The 14,839-nt window shown below is 36.3% G+C and overlaps 1 protein-coding gene across 1 annotated transcript; it reads left to right on the forward strand.

Annotated features, from left to right (window-relative positions):
- Positions 1 to 1,615: 1,615 nt before the first annotated feature.
- LOC133333532 (SR-related and CTD-associated factor 4) lies at positions 1,616 to 14,587 on the forward strand. Its single transcript, XM_061541849.1, has 7 exons — positions 1,616 to 1,645; positions 2,656 to 3,240; positions 6,109 to 6,261; positions 6,392 to 6,466; positions 9,074 to 9,365; positions 11,820 to 13,049; positions 13,119 to 14,587. The coding sequence occupies exons 1-7, from the start codon at positions 1,616 to 1,618 to the stop codon at positions 14,585 to 14,587; spliced, it is 3,834 nt and encodes a 1,277-aa protein (XP_061397833.1).
- The last annotated feature ends 252 nt before the right edge of the window (positions 14,588 to 14,839 follow it).

Consider the following 14,839-nt stretch of genomic DNA (forward strand, 5'->3'; position numbering starts at 1 on the left):
CATATCATCAAAACAAAATATCATATGTTTTGATGTGTTTGGTGGCGATTAGTTGTGACGTAACGTAACGTAGACATATTTGCATAGATAAAATCAAGCATAATTCTAATAATAGTTCCGTTTGCAACTTCTTACTCGAAAACCGTTCCTCAACCCATACTTTGTTACTGAACTTTTTTATAAAAAATATATATCATAGCCTATTTATAAAGATGAACATTACTAGTTCCAAATCTTTCGTTCATATAGCACCTTTTCCTCGAGGTCTATTAATAAAGTCATTGAGAAAGCAAAAAAAATCTCAAAAATTTGAAGTCAATTCACCATATTGAATCTTGATAGAAAACACATGAAAATCAGCTGATGTTCTAGATGACTTTACTGGACTTGGACTGGAACAAATTTGTATTACTTTAGAAATCCAAGCCTAGTGTGAGGCTTAGAAAAATATTAATTTATAAATTCAGGCCTTCTGTGGAACCTAACAAAAATATTCATTTAAAAATGCACACATTGTGCCATAACTTACTTACTTAGCTGGCTTGTTACAGAACGGTTGTTCCATAAGCTGAGCTTAAAAAAGATTTCCAAAAGCGTCGATTTCCGCGAGCATCTTGCTTAGCCCTTAAGGGGTAAACAGAATGTTCGCGTTGATCGTTTTTTGTTATCGCGATAACGCACGCAAAAAGTTAAAATATATTTAACTCCGAAGCGTAGAGCATATCAACTTCGAGCGTTTGTTTTATCGTTTCCTTTTGATTGTTGTATTTTCAATAACACATAACGCAACGGATGGCTCAACGCGAGCATTCTGCTGAGCCCTTTCAAGGGATCTATTCTTTTAAAAAACCAGGCCTTAAATAACATTATTCACGAAATCAAGGCCTTGTAAAGTCTTCTTTCAAAAATCCAGGCCTTGTGTGGAGCCTTAGAAAATTTTTTTTCAAAAATTCTAGGCCTTTTACTTAATTTATGTATAATTTATATATTTCTTCTAAAAGAACAACAAAAAAAACACAACCCTGACTTTATTTGGTTTACGTTCACTGTTATCGATAACTATCGATAGTCATTTTGACACAAGAGTTGTATTTCTCTGACACAGACACAACAACTCTGTATGAACGCCGCCATTTTGCCCTTTTATTTTCTCTCTTCCTTTTTTTGCGTCAATCAGAAGAAAAAATTTCACACGATTGAATCGTAGAATTTATAAAGAAAATTTACCACAAAATATTGGAAAAGTGTTAGAGGGAATAACAAAAGAAAGTTTCATTTTGTTTAAATTAACAAAAAATAGTGGATGTAATAGAATTAAACAATAAAAAAGAAGAAAAAATCACTACTATGAAATACCGAAAAATTGTGCCGTAGTCGTGAACGAACAAAACGAACGAACGAGTGCAGTAGTAGTGTGAAGAAGAAGAAGAAAGAAAGGACGGGAAAAAAAAATCAAGTGCTTTGCTTTACTTTTTTTTTGGTAGTGAGACACCACCGACCGACCAAGCAACCAACCAACATCGTCTTGGCTTGGTGAGGCTGTCTGCCTGCCGCTGCTGCTGTGTTTCTGTTTCTAACGCCGACGAGGCAATCTAATAAATCAAGAACAAAAAAAATGGAAACTGTAGTAGCTTTTAATAATGAGGTGAGTTACAAACAAAAAAATTATTACGATGGAATTACCTCCGAAGTGTAGTTTTGGGAATTACATAAAATGCTTGTATGTCTATCTCTCCATTATCACAGAGATATGTAGTTATACCAAGTAATGCAAAACTGTCCACGTTTATTCCGGAATATTTTGTGTGAGAGCGTGTGTTTTTTGTGGGCTATTAAATCCTTAGATATTCCCATTCAAAATAAATTATGTTTTCTTTAGAATAAATTTGACCAGAGACGGCTGTGATTTCCAAAATTTTGTTATTCCTCAATGGAACTGAATTGAAACGCCGCCTTGAATTGGTGTATTTAATACTATTGTTAGAACAACTCTCTCTCCCTCTCAGTTAAAAACCCACAATTTTTGTTGCATACCTGCAGGCGTTAATTTTAACCCTGAAATTAATAGGTCATTTCAGGTAGAAGTGGGTTAACTAAAGAACTACATATTGCCAAGTGAAATAAAAAAAATATAATAATACTTTGTAATTGTAATACAAATGAGGAATTATTAAAAAAATGTGAGATTCCCAAAACCCCGTTTTTTGAATTTTACCCATAGTCGTTGTTTGGCAACCCAGCAAATAAACAAAACCTATTCAATCACTTCAAAATATTTATTTTTGTTCTAACATTTTTTGTTTAAAAAAATATTTTTTAACTAAAAAACTTGATTTTATTACAAAATTGTTAAAAAATTTAATTTTTTTTATTAAACAAATTTAATTTTTTTAACATAAAAATTTTCATTTTATAATTTTTTTTATTTAAAAAAAAAATATTTTTTACAAAAAAAAAAATAATTTTTTACAAAAAAAAATATCTAAAAAAGGTTGTTTATTAATAATATTAATTTTTACAAAAAAAAAAAATTAATTAATTTTAGTTTTTACCAAAACTTTTTGTTTTTACTAAAAATTGTATTTAAAAAAATATTTTTCTAAAAATTTTATTTTCTGTACCAAAAAACTGATATTTTCTTTTCTCTACTTTCAGCTTTCGGGTCTCTATGAAGGCAAACCACCCATATCAAAAGCCAAAATGGCCTCCATAACCCGATCGGCCATGAAGGCAATCAAATTTTACAAACACGTTGTCCAAAGTGTTGAAAAATTCATTTTGAAATGTAAACCCGAGTACAAGGTACCCGGCCTGTATGTCATCGATTCCATTGTCCGTCAATCTCGTCATCAATTTGGTCCGGAAAAAGATGTATTCGCACCCCGTTTTGCTCGCAACATGAAGGAGACATTTGCCAATTTGTTTCGTTGTGCACCCGAAGACAAGAGTCGTATTATACGCGTACTCAATTTATGGCAAAAGAATAATGTCTTTGCACCTGAGGTAATACAGCCGATATTTGATTTGGCCGATCCCAGTCATCCCATTTACTCAATGCCACCGGCTTCGGGTTCAGGTGGTGGTGGAATGGCCAGTTCTTCGGCTGCGGATGGTTCGCAGGCAAATGGTATGAATACATCAAGTGGTTCAATGGATGTTAGCATGAGTGGTGGTGGAGCTGGACAAAGCGCAGGAGATGATAAAATGGCTGGTACATCTGGTGGATTGGCCGATTTATCGGTAAGTAAATTATGTTGATTGTTAGGTTTTGAAAAAAGAAAATGTTATTGAAAAATGAAATTCGTAATGCGGTAATGTTAGTTAAGAATGTTGATTGCTCACCACAAGAATTTCGAAGCAAGTCCCAGTTTATGTTCTTTATAACGAATAACGCGTATAGCGATCAAGTTCACCGTCATGATAACATCTTACGAAATTAATTTTCGGAATCTTAAAATGTAATAACTTGTTGTCAAAATAATTTTTTGATAGACTCTGTAGATAAATTAATTTTACCACCATCTATACAAAGTATCTATTTCATCATATTTTATATAACATTTTTCTATTACTGCTTACCATATTTGGAATATAAAATATCTAGTCTGTAAGTCCACATGAAAGAGCTCGCAAACAACAACAGCTGATGGCAATGGAACATAACAAACAACATAGCAAACGTTCAAATATTGCTGCTGCCGCTGCTGGTGGTGGTGGCAATAGTTCAACAGTCAACAACATGTCATCCGCCGTCGCATCCACATCCTCCAAATCGCGTGAACATTCCAAATCAGCATTGGAATCTTCGATTAAAATACATCATCCCGAAACCTATAACAAATATCAACGCAATTCACATGACTATGATGACACTCATCATATGGTGGATGATGACGACGACGATGATGCCAGTAGTGTGGAATGTGAAGCGGCGAAAAACAAAAATTCAAATAGTCTTTTGGATGTAATTAATCCCACACAAGATTCTCTCTCTCTCTATGATATTATTTTTCTGTTTTTATCTTAAACAGATGATTTTTTTATTGTTTTTCTTCTTAGTTTATAATTTTTCCCATTTAATCACACACCCCACAAACAATGCTATTTCATCAAATTTCATCCTGCATTCTCGAATTGTTGCCTCAACTCAGTAGCTCAGTCCTACTTTGATAGGTCCGTTGATCTAAAGGCTAATGAAATGATATTGGAAGTTTTAATAGATGAGCTATTTTTGTATAAACCTAATTTCTCGTGTACTTTTACAAGACATATATTTACTCCTGAAGGTCATAGATCCGAGAAGTTAATGGTATATCCTAGAAAATTGGTTGACCTTTAAATTGATACCAATTATATTGTATGTAGTCGGATGTGGGAGTTACACGTAAATATTTACAGGCGCTTACGTATTCAGATATTATTTAGTAACCCGTATAACTTTCGGTGATGTTCAGATTATAATTATGGGATGAAGTGGACCGAATACTTAATTTGTTTGTGTTTTTTCAAGTCGATGCCAATAATAAGCCAAACATCACAACACAACCCATGGTGAAGGGAATCTGGACAATTAATCAGAAGGGCTGTACTGAATACGAGTGATATTCGTAAAATATGTCAGTGTAAGGAAGTGGTGCTGTTGACCTCTAATCGGGATAGAGGGAGCAAATAGCACGAAATATTGTCCAAGCTCGGAATAAAAATCCGCAGAAAGTTGGAGTTCCGTGGTAGTTGTGTAGGGTATCGTATGGCCCCGTTCGACTCACTGTTTTTTTTGCGTGTTTGGTATTTATGGAAATAAAGTGAAGAAGAGTCAGTCCAATCTTTCACATTCTCCAGTTCGCTGTTCTTGTTTCTCCGTTACATCCTGACCCCTTATTTTCGTAATTTTTATTATGTTACACACTTTTTAACCGAATTGTCTGTAATTTGATGTTTTGGATTATCATTGAATGGAAAATCTTCCTACCAAAAATTATCAATATCGGTCCACGTTTTCGTATAGCCCCCATACAACTGTCCGCCAAAATTTTCGATATTTTTATGTTTTAATCATATCATTTTCAATCGAATTAGCTGTAATTTGATATTTTGGCTTCTCATGGGGTGACTAATCTTCCTATCAAAAATTATCAATATCGGCCCCCATTTTGGCATATGCCCCATATTACCGTACCCCCTATTTTCGTTATTTTTAAAATGTCAAACAATTGTTTTAACCGAATTGGCTCTAAATATGAAAATTTAGATACTCATTGGGTGGCAAATTATTCTACCAAAAATGATCAAAATCGGTCCACATTTTGGTATGTCTCCCATATAAAAGTATCCCTTCAAGATTTTTAAATTTTCAAACTCGGGTTTTAGTCGAATTGGCTGTAATTTGATATATTGAGATCTCATTGTATGGAAAGTCTTCCTACCAAAAATTATCAATATTGCTTCAATTTTAAGGGTAGCTCCTATATAACAAAACCTCAAAATTTTCGATATTTAAGATTTCGATATTGGAGATTTTGGGCACAATTCTTAACCGAATAAGCTATAATTTGTTGTTAAGGGTACTTATCATCCTACCAAAAATTATCAATATCGGTCCACTTTTAAGATTATCCTCCATATAACGGTACCTCCCAAATTTCGATATTTTGGAGATTTTGTTTACAATTCTTAAGCGAATTGACTGTTATTTAACATATAGGGTTGCCATTGGGTGGCAATTTGTCCTACCAAAAATTATGAATATTGCTTCACTTTTAGAGTAGCTCCTCCCATATAAAATAGTACCCCCAAATTTCGATATTTTCGGAATTTTGTATACGTTTTTTAACCGAAAAGGCTGGGTGGATGGAGGGCATAAAAATGTTTGATCCGGCCGAATAATGACTTGTTTTATTTTTTTAATTTAAACTATTAGAATTGTTATTTTAAATATTAAAAATTATTTTTTTATATTTTAATATTTTTATTTTTTTCTTTTAATATTTTTATTATTTAAAGGGATTATTTTTTTTCTCAATTCCCATAATTTGTTTTTAATTTATTTTTGTACTTTTTTTTTAATTACTAAAATTTATATTTTTCCAACTTTTTTTCCTCCTTTTACAGAACAACAATTTGAAACAATTGCTAAATGATCCCAATGTGCTAAGACAATTGCAAACATTGCAAAATTTTACAAAATTCAAACAAGACGATAAGCAGCATAATTTACGCATGCAAGAGGAAGCATTTGAAAAACATTTACAAAATGTTCTGAAGGTAAGTTTAGAAAACTCCATTTTCTCTCTCCCTCTCTCTCTCACACAGTGCTGTTTATTAAAAAAATAAAAAAATTTAAATATTTTTATAATAATTATTTAAAATTGTGTCTTTTTATTTGTAATTCCAGGGCTCTGCCGCTGCTGGACCATCATCCAATCAAGAGTCCAAAGAAGTGGAATTTGTTTCTGAGGAGGGCATTGAGGTATGTACCCCCTACCACATCATATGCTATATATTTGTTTCGTCACTTGGAAAATATATACAAAATACAGTTAAATATGGCACTCAATTTTATAATGGATTCTCGTATGAAAAAAAATCAATTTGAATTGAAATTAACATTAAAATCGAAAAAAAAGGATTTTGAGATTTTCATATATATATATATATTACTCCTCGGATAAATCATTCAACATTATGATATAGACCCCATAGAACGGTACCCCCCAAATTTTGCTATTTTGGGTGAAGATTTCAATCAAATTGCCTGGAATTTTATATTTTTCAGTTCTCATTGTGTAGAAAATCTTCCTACCCAATATAATCAATATCAGTCCACATTTAGGGGTAGCCCCCATATAACGGTATCTCAGAAATTTCGATATTTTGGAGATTTTGTGTACAATTCTTAAGCGAATTGGCACGTAACCGAATAAGCTATAATTTGTTGTAAAGAGTTATCATCCCACCAAAAATTATCAATATCGAATTTGTTGTAATTTGATATTTTGGGTTCTGCTTGGGTGGCAAATTAGCCTACCAAAAATTATTAATATAGGTCCACTTTTAAGGGGTAGCCCCCTATAACGGTACCTCCCAAATTTCGATATTTTAAAGATTTTGTGCACAATTCTTAACCGAATTGGATCCTATCAAAAATTATCGATATCGATGTACCCATATTACGCTACCTCCTAAATTTCTTTATTTTAGGGGTTTTGGGCTCGTTTCGTAACGGAATTAGCTATAATTTGCTGTGAAGGATTGTTATTGGGTGAGATATCATCCTACCAAAAATTATCAATATCGGTCCACTTTTAGGGGTAGCCCCCATATAACGGTACCTCTCAAATTTCGGTATTTTATAGATTTTGGACTCGATTCATAATCGAGTTGACTGTAAATTGATATTTTGGGTTCTATTTGGGTGGCAAGTTAGCCTACCAAAAATTATCAATATCGGTACACTTTTAAAGAGTAGCCCCCATAAACGGAACCTCCCAAATTTCGATGTTTTGGAGATTTTGTAGACAATTCTTAAGCGAATTGGTTGAAATTGAATGTTTTGGATACCAATTGGCTGGCAAATGATCCTACCAAAAAATATCAATATCTATGCCCTTTTAGACGTTATAAGGGGGCTACCCTCCCTTATAACGTCACCTTCGTTGTTTTGAAGATTTTGGACACGTTTCTTAACGGAATCAATCTTAAGCTAGAAACCATATTTAACTGTATGTATATATTTTACATTTTAATTTTTCTATATTTTCTCAAGTGAACTTAAAAAAGTCGTTCTATATTTCAAAATTATATTCCTGAAAATGTTTTTTTTTTTAAGTTCACTTGTTTTATTGTTTTTATATAAAAAAAATAATCCATATATTTACACGATAAATGGAAATTGTTACTGAACTGTCTAAATGATAAAAATAAATAAAAAATTGAATTAAATTTGAAAAAAAAATATTATTATCTTAACCCAGTAACAATCTCCGGTTATCTGTGCTCTGCTGGCGTGCAGTTTTGTAAATGTGTTAGCTATAATACAAAAAAGCAAAGAGAGAAAACGAATCAAATAGAAGAAGAAAAAGGGACAAAAATTGTTGTTTATACATTTTGAAAATACCAAAAAGAAAAGGAAGAAGCTTCCAACCAACCAACCACCTAGCAAAAATAAAAACACAATTTTTAGGAGATATTTCGAAAAATTAAAAATATTATGGTTAAATTAAGGACAAGCAAAAAAGGCCAAAAAAATAACCCATAATGCAGTTGTTGAGAATACCTATCAAAAAAAACGTTCCTAAATCCAAGGAATCTTCGAACAGTTAGCAGAACTTTTTTTAAGTCCCCAAAAAGAAAACATTCAATACAATTTATGCTAAAATATTTAAAAATATATGTATGTAATACGGCGACGGAATTTCACAAAAAAAAGAACAAAAAAAATTATAATCCCCCAAAGGTAAGGCTAAGAAGAAGAAATTCCGTGGGATCGATATGAAGGTTTGCATAGAGACAGTCTGGTAAGTTTCAAAAATCAAAACAAACAATAAATTATGAATTGATATATCATCAATATCGAAAAAAAAAAAATCTTACAAAAATTACAAGAAGAAGCATAAGAACATGATGAAGAAAAGCCAAATGCCATATTTGTTTAAGAAAAAATCACTCAAAACAATTAAAAAATAGAGGGTTATAAATCTATTTACATAAAAATGCCATGTATCATAGAGTAATAAAGGAAGAAGAAAAACAAGCACACACGTCAACAACGCCGAACAACGCGCCTAACGTCTTTCAAAAGCGACATGCCTAGGCCAACAACAAATGTAGTTGGTCCTCTCCTTACGTTCGTTCGTTCGTTTTCTACAGCAGCATTTGAACCCCAAACTCCCACTTTCCCACTCCCAAAATCTTTCCCTTCCTACCTACCACCCCACTTTCCCAACTCCTCCTTTTTCTCTTTATTTTTTTTTTTTTACAAAAAAAAAAAAAAAAAAAGCTCAACAAACAAAATTATTTTTATTATTCGTTTTGCGTAATTTGTTTAACATTTTTTTCAACCCCCCCAACAATTTAGGTTATCAACCTGGATGGCAATGATTCACGTAGTCCCACGCCCGATCGTGACCGTTACAAGAGACGTCGCAGTCGTAGTCGCAGCCGTTCTCGTTCCAGGGATCGTGGTGGTCGTGGCCGTGGCCGTCGTGGCGGCAGTCGTTCCCGTTCGCGCAGTCGTTCGCCACGCTCGAATAGACGACGCACCTCAAGGGATCGTGAACGCAGCAATCGTGACAAGGAAAAGGATCGTGAACATGAACGTGAACGCCGCAAAAAGGGTCTTCCGGATATCAAAAAGGAACATTTAAGCGGTAAATTTCCCATACCTTTAAAATATATTAATTTTCCCCCTCCTTCTCTCTCTCTTTTCAGCTGCTATGGTTTTGGTGGTGGTGGGGGAGGTACAAAACCAAAGATTTTCAAAACCCAAGTTAAGAGAAAACAGGACGCTCGAGAAATTTTTTGGAACCATTTGAAAATCTATGGTTTTGTTGTTGTGAGGCCACAAAAGGCAAACATCTATTGTTTCACTTTTTCAATGGCCATCGATCGATCGATCCTCAAACACCACCATCCTCGTTTCTTCATTGCTGCTCCTCTACATTTACAAACACTTGGTGCTGCAAACAAAATTCTTGCAATTTATTTGAATAAATTGAAAATCAAAACGGCCACCAGGAGACTGTAAATGTATTGGGGCATCATTAGAGGAGGTGGATGGTGGTTTTGGAATTGAAATCGTTACTTGTGCCAGCCTCAACTAACGAAGAATACCAACCCCATCCATCCATCCTTCCACCCATTCTTTCCTAACTTAATCATATTTAATATTTTTCGCTCTTCTTTTCTATTCCAGTCTGTTGTGAGAGTGATTGGGCTCTGGAAAATTACGTGTATTCTCGTCGTATTCGTCAACTTGATTATTCCTGCTTGCTTGTAGAGAAAAACTAAAAATTTTAGTTTTTTACTACAACACATCAAACGAACGTGTCGTCGTATAGGTGTGCGTGCGTGCGTCTTTGTGTTTTGGGTTGTTGTTGTGTTGTGTTGTTTTTTTTTTATTATGCAACATTGAGAATGGCATTTGGTTTTTCGGATTTCGTCAGCTTCTTCTTTATATCTCTTGTGAGGGAGGTTTCAAATAGCTATCACAAAAAAAAATATTTTGTATATGGCGGCTTTTCATCGTCCATCCTCCGTCCATACTTCGAAGAAGAAAACTCTCGGAGATGCGAATTTTTACGATCCCCTACACGAGTAGGGGAATAATAATATCGCTATTAATACAAATATCGTAAAATATATCTCATTTCAAAAATTTTTTACAATGTAAAATTCCCATTTACGATATTTGAAGAATGTAAATTTCCTATTTACGATATTTGGATAATGTAAATAGCATATTTACGATATTAAAATAAAGTAAATAGGATATTTATGATATTAAAATAAAATATCCTATTTACGATATTAAAATAAAGTAAATATCCTATATACGAAATTAAAATAACGTAATTATAATATTTACGATATTTGAACAATGTAGATGTCCTATTTACAATATTTGGATAATGTAGATATCCTTTTTACGACATTTGGATAATGTAGATATCCTATTTACGACATTTGGATAATAAATAGGTTATTTACGATATAAAATAACGTAAATATCTTATTTTTGAGACTAAAATAACGTAAATATATTATTTACGATATTCGAATAAGGTAGATATTCTATGTACGATATTTGGATAATGTAAATATGGCCTATTTACGGTATTAAATTAACTTAAATATCATAATTACGATATTTTGGTAATGTAAATATTGTATTTACGATATTATTAAAAATACCTGTAATCAACATATTTACGATATTAAAATAACGCAGATATGATTTTTACCATATTTGGATAAGGCAATGTAAATAGCCCATTTACGATATTTGAAAAATGAAAATATCCTGTTTACGATATTAAGGCCACATAAATACAATACTTTCGATATTAAAATAACGTACATATCCTATTTAGAACGTAAACTTTCTATTCGATATTGTCCTATTTACGGTATTAGATTAACGTAAATGCAATTTTTACGATATTTTGATAGTTACGATATTTGAATAACGTAAAAATAATAGTTACGATGTTTAAATAACGTAAAAATTATAGTTACGATGTTTAAATAATAAAAATTTAAATAAACGTAAACATAATAATTACGATATTTGAATATAGTAAAAAAATATTTACGATATTTGAAGGTAAATATAATATTTACCATGTTGTTAGATAGTTGGATAGCGTAAAATTTATTAAACTCAACATCGATATGAATATCGTAAATATTTTATGTACAAAATATTTAAATAACATTTACGATATTGGGATAATGTTAATAAATTGTACCGTAAATCAATTATTTATGGTGTTTGAAAGTGTTTACGATATTTCAATGACGAAAATAAATATTTAGTATTTGAGTAAAATAAATCATTTTTTACGATATTTAAAAAAACCTAAATAGATTATAACATAAAAAATAAAACTTTTACGGGATTTCAAGTCTGGAAAACTACAACAACAGGCAGCGGGGAAATAGACAGACAACAGATGACATGTTACGCCCTGCACGTTATTTTCCAGAGTACACACATACATACATAAAATTATGCATACAAATTTCTATTTTTATTCTCGATATACCTGCCGAACATTTTCTAATTTCCTTAAGTTGTTGTTGTTGCTTCTTCTCATTCGCAGTTTGCAGTACAACTCTCTGGGTTGGTCACCTCTCCAAATTGGTCTATCAAGAGGAATTATCCGATACCTTCGGCGAATATGGTGACATCGTGAGCATCGATCAAATTGTACCGCGCGGTTGTGCATTCATCGTAATGAATCGACGCCAGGACGCATACAAGGCTATGCAATGCCTGAAGAATCACAAATTACAGGGACGAGCCATAACCATTTCATGGGCCGCCGGCAAGGGCGTCAAGTCCAAGGAATGGAAAGACTTTTGGGATTTGGAATTGGGTGTGACCTATATACCATGGAACAAATTGGACGAGAATACCGATTTCGATGCCCTGGAGGAGGGTGGTATGTTCGATGAAGATTCCATGCCGCCATGGATGAAGGAGAAGAAGCAGACATTGAAAAATCTCCAGGACAAGGCTAAGGAGTCGGCGGCGTCAGCAATCGCCGGTATTAATTTGCCGGGTGCCCCGAATATTCCACCACCAGGTGGCAATCCGCCGTTGTTGTTTAAAATCGATACGACTCAGCCGCCACCGGGCCCCCCACCAACCGGTGCCCCGCCACCAATGATGCCAATGGTGCCGGGTCAGTTTTCGATGGCTCCACCGCGCATGATGGGGGCTCCGCATATGGGTATGCCCATATCGGGATTGCATATGCCACCGAATATGGTGCCACCGCATGCAGCAATGATGATGATGCCTGGTTTCGGCATGCCAGGTCAGGTTCCACCAACTGGTGGACCACCTCCAATGGGACCGCCTCACCATATGCCACCCATGGGAGCGCCTCCCCAACACCGACATCCCGCACAATATCCGCCACCAATGGGCGCAGCCCCACCCGCTGCGCCCTTGCCAGCTGCCAATGTTTCCAGTGACGATCAAATGGACATTGAAATGGAAGATGAAGAGGGTGCCACAACCGCAGACTCGGCGACGGCGGCAGCACCACCTGCCATGAACTTTAATCAGCCACCACCGGCATTTGGTGGTGGTAATGATAATGCCACAGGAGCAACTGATAACTTTGGACGTGATCGTAATCGTGGTGGTGGCGGCAACAATGGTCCTGGCGGCGGCGGCGGGGCATCAAGATGGGGTGGTGGACGTGATGATGACGGTAAAAAAGATGGTGGTGGAAGATGGCGTGAAAATGGTGCTGGCGGCGGTCCGCCACAACATTTTGGTGATGGTGGCGGTGGACGCAATAGACCAGATTTTATGAATGGTAAGTTTGGCAATCAGTTTCCCCTCCCCCCTCATTTTTATAATTTTTTGCAACCATTTTTTTAACTAGAATTCGATAATAGAGGCGGACCACGTGGTCCTCCCGGTGGTGGAGGAAACTACAATGGTGGCGGCGGTGATTTCCATCCCAATATGCAAAACCGTTTCAACCAGCCCAACAATATGATGCAGATGCGCATTCCTCCACCGAATGCATTTAATCAAAGAGGAGGAGGAGGACCACCTATGTTTATGCGAGGTCAGGGCGGTGGACCAGGCGGACCCCCGGGAGGTGTACGTCAACAGGGTCCGGGTAAGTTCGAAACTTCTAAAATTTGTGGCAGTCAATGGCAATTTAATCTTGTTCTTGCAGGCTTCTTCAATAGAAACAATGCCTTCGATCGTGGTGGTGGTGGCGGCGGTGGTGATATGGCTGGAGGCTTCGGCGGAGGCCGTGGTGGTCGAGGAGGTCGTGGTGGCCGTGGTGGTGGCGCCATGGGCGGTCGTGGAGGTGGTGCCATGGGAGGCAGAGATGGTGGAGGTCCCAACTGGAGTGATGAAGAAGGCGATGACAACGGCTTCAAGCGCCGTGGAGGCGGCGGTAATCGTTTCCGGGATCGGGACGATATGCGTGATCGCGGTGGTCGTGGCGGTCGAGGTGGTCCGGGCGGCTCTGGTGGTCGAGATAGAGACAGAGATGGTGGTCGTGACCGCGACCGTGAGAGAGATCGTGACAGCCGCAGCAAGAGCCGGGGTGTTTCTCAGGAGAGCAGCCGTCGAGTATCGCGAGATGACCGGAAAACATCAAAACCATCCATCAGCGACACCGAAGAGGATTGGGACAAAGAATTGGACGATTTTGAGGGAAAGAACACTAAAAAGGCAGCGGCGGGGGCGGCGAATGAAACCAATAGCCGACGAAATTCCAACTCCAAGGATGACGACAAAAACAGTGAACGCAGCAGCAATAACGCCAAGGCGACAGGAGGCGACAAAAATAAGTTTTCCAAATATGATGACAAAGATAATCGGCGCAGCAAATCGCCGCAGGATCAAGAAACACCTATGAAAGTACAAATGGGTAACAAGAAACAGCAAGTCGATCCGGATGAGGAAAACTGGGACGATGATGAGGATGACAATCGCCCATTACCAGCGGCGGCGACAGAACAAAAAAGCGATTCACCGCCGCCACCGTCGTCTGCTTCACAATCGACGCCAATGACGCAACAGCTGTATGAGGCTGCTGAGAAAAGGGATGATAACAGCAGCAGCAATATGAGTAGTAGTGGTGGTACTGCACCTCCACCCTCCTCCACAACATTTGTGGCAAGGGAAGAAGCAAAACAAGCATCACCGCCACCAACAGCGTCAGCACCGTCAGTCGGTGTTGCTGAAACACCTGCGAAATTGCCTGAAGCTGCTTCATCAGATCAATCGGTTGCTGCCGAATCAAAACCGGAAACACCCGCCGCAGCATCATCGGAGTCAAATAAAGAAGGCGACGAAGGAGCTGCAACCGCTACCACAGACAACTAATTTGTTGGTGGAATTGGTGTGACCGCAACAACAACAACAAATATGCGAGATTTTAAAACTGTATATTATTATTTTACGCATTGTAAGTATGAAGACGGACGGACGGATAACGAAATAGAAGAGATTGGTGTTTGATGTGACAGATGAAAGCACACACACACACACACAAATGCCTACAACAAGAAATACATACATAGGTACTAACTTTAATTTAGAGCAAGGTGTCGAGTCGTCCGTTCGTTCGTTCGTTCA

This window comes from Musca vetustissima, unplaced genomic scaffold, assembly GCF_032173495.1.
Source record: "Musca vetustissima isolate MV318-11 ecotype Yass unplaced genomic scaffold, APGP_CSIRO_Mvet_v1 utg20336, whole genome shotgun sequence".
Lineage (NCBI taxonomy): Eukaryota > Metazoa > Arthropoda > Insecta > Diptera > Muscidae > Musca > Musca vetustissima.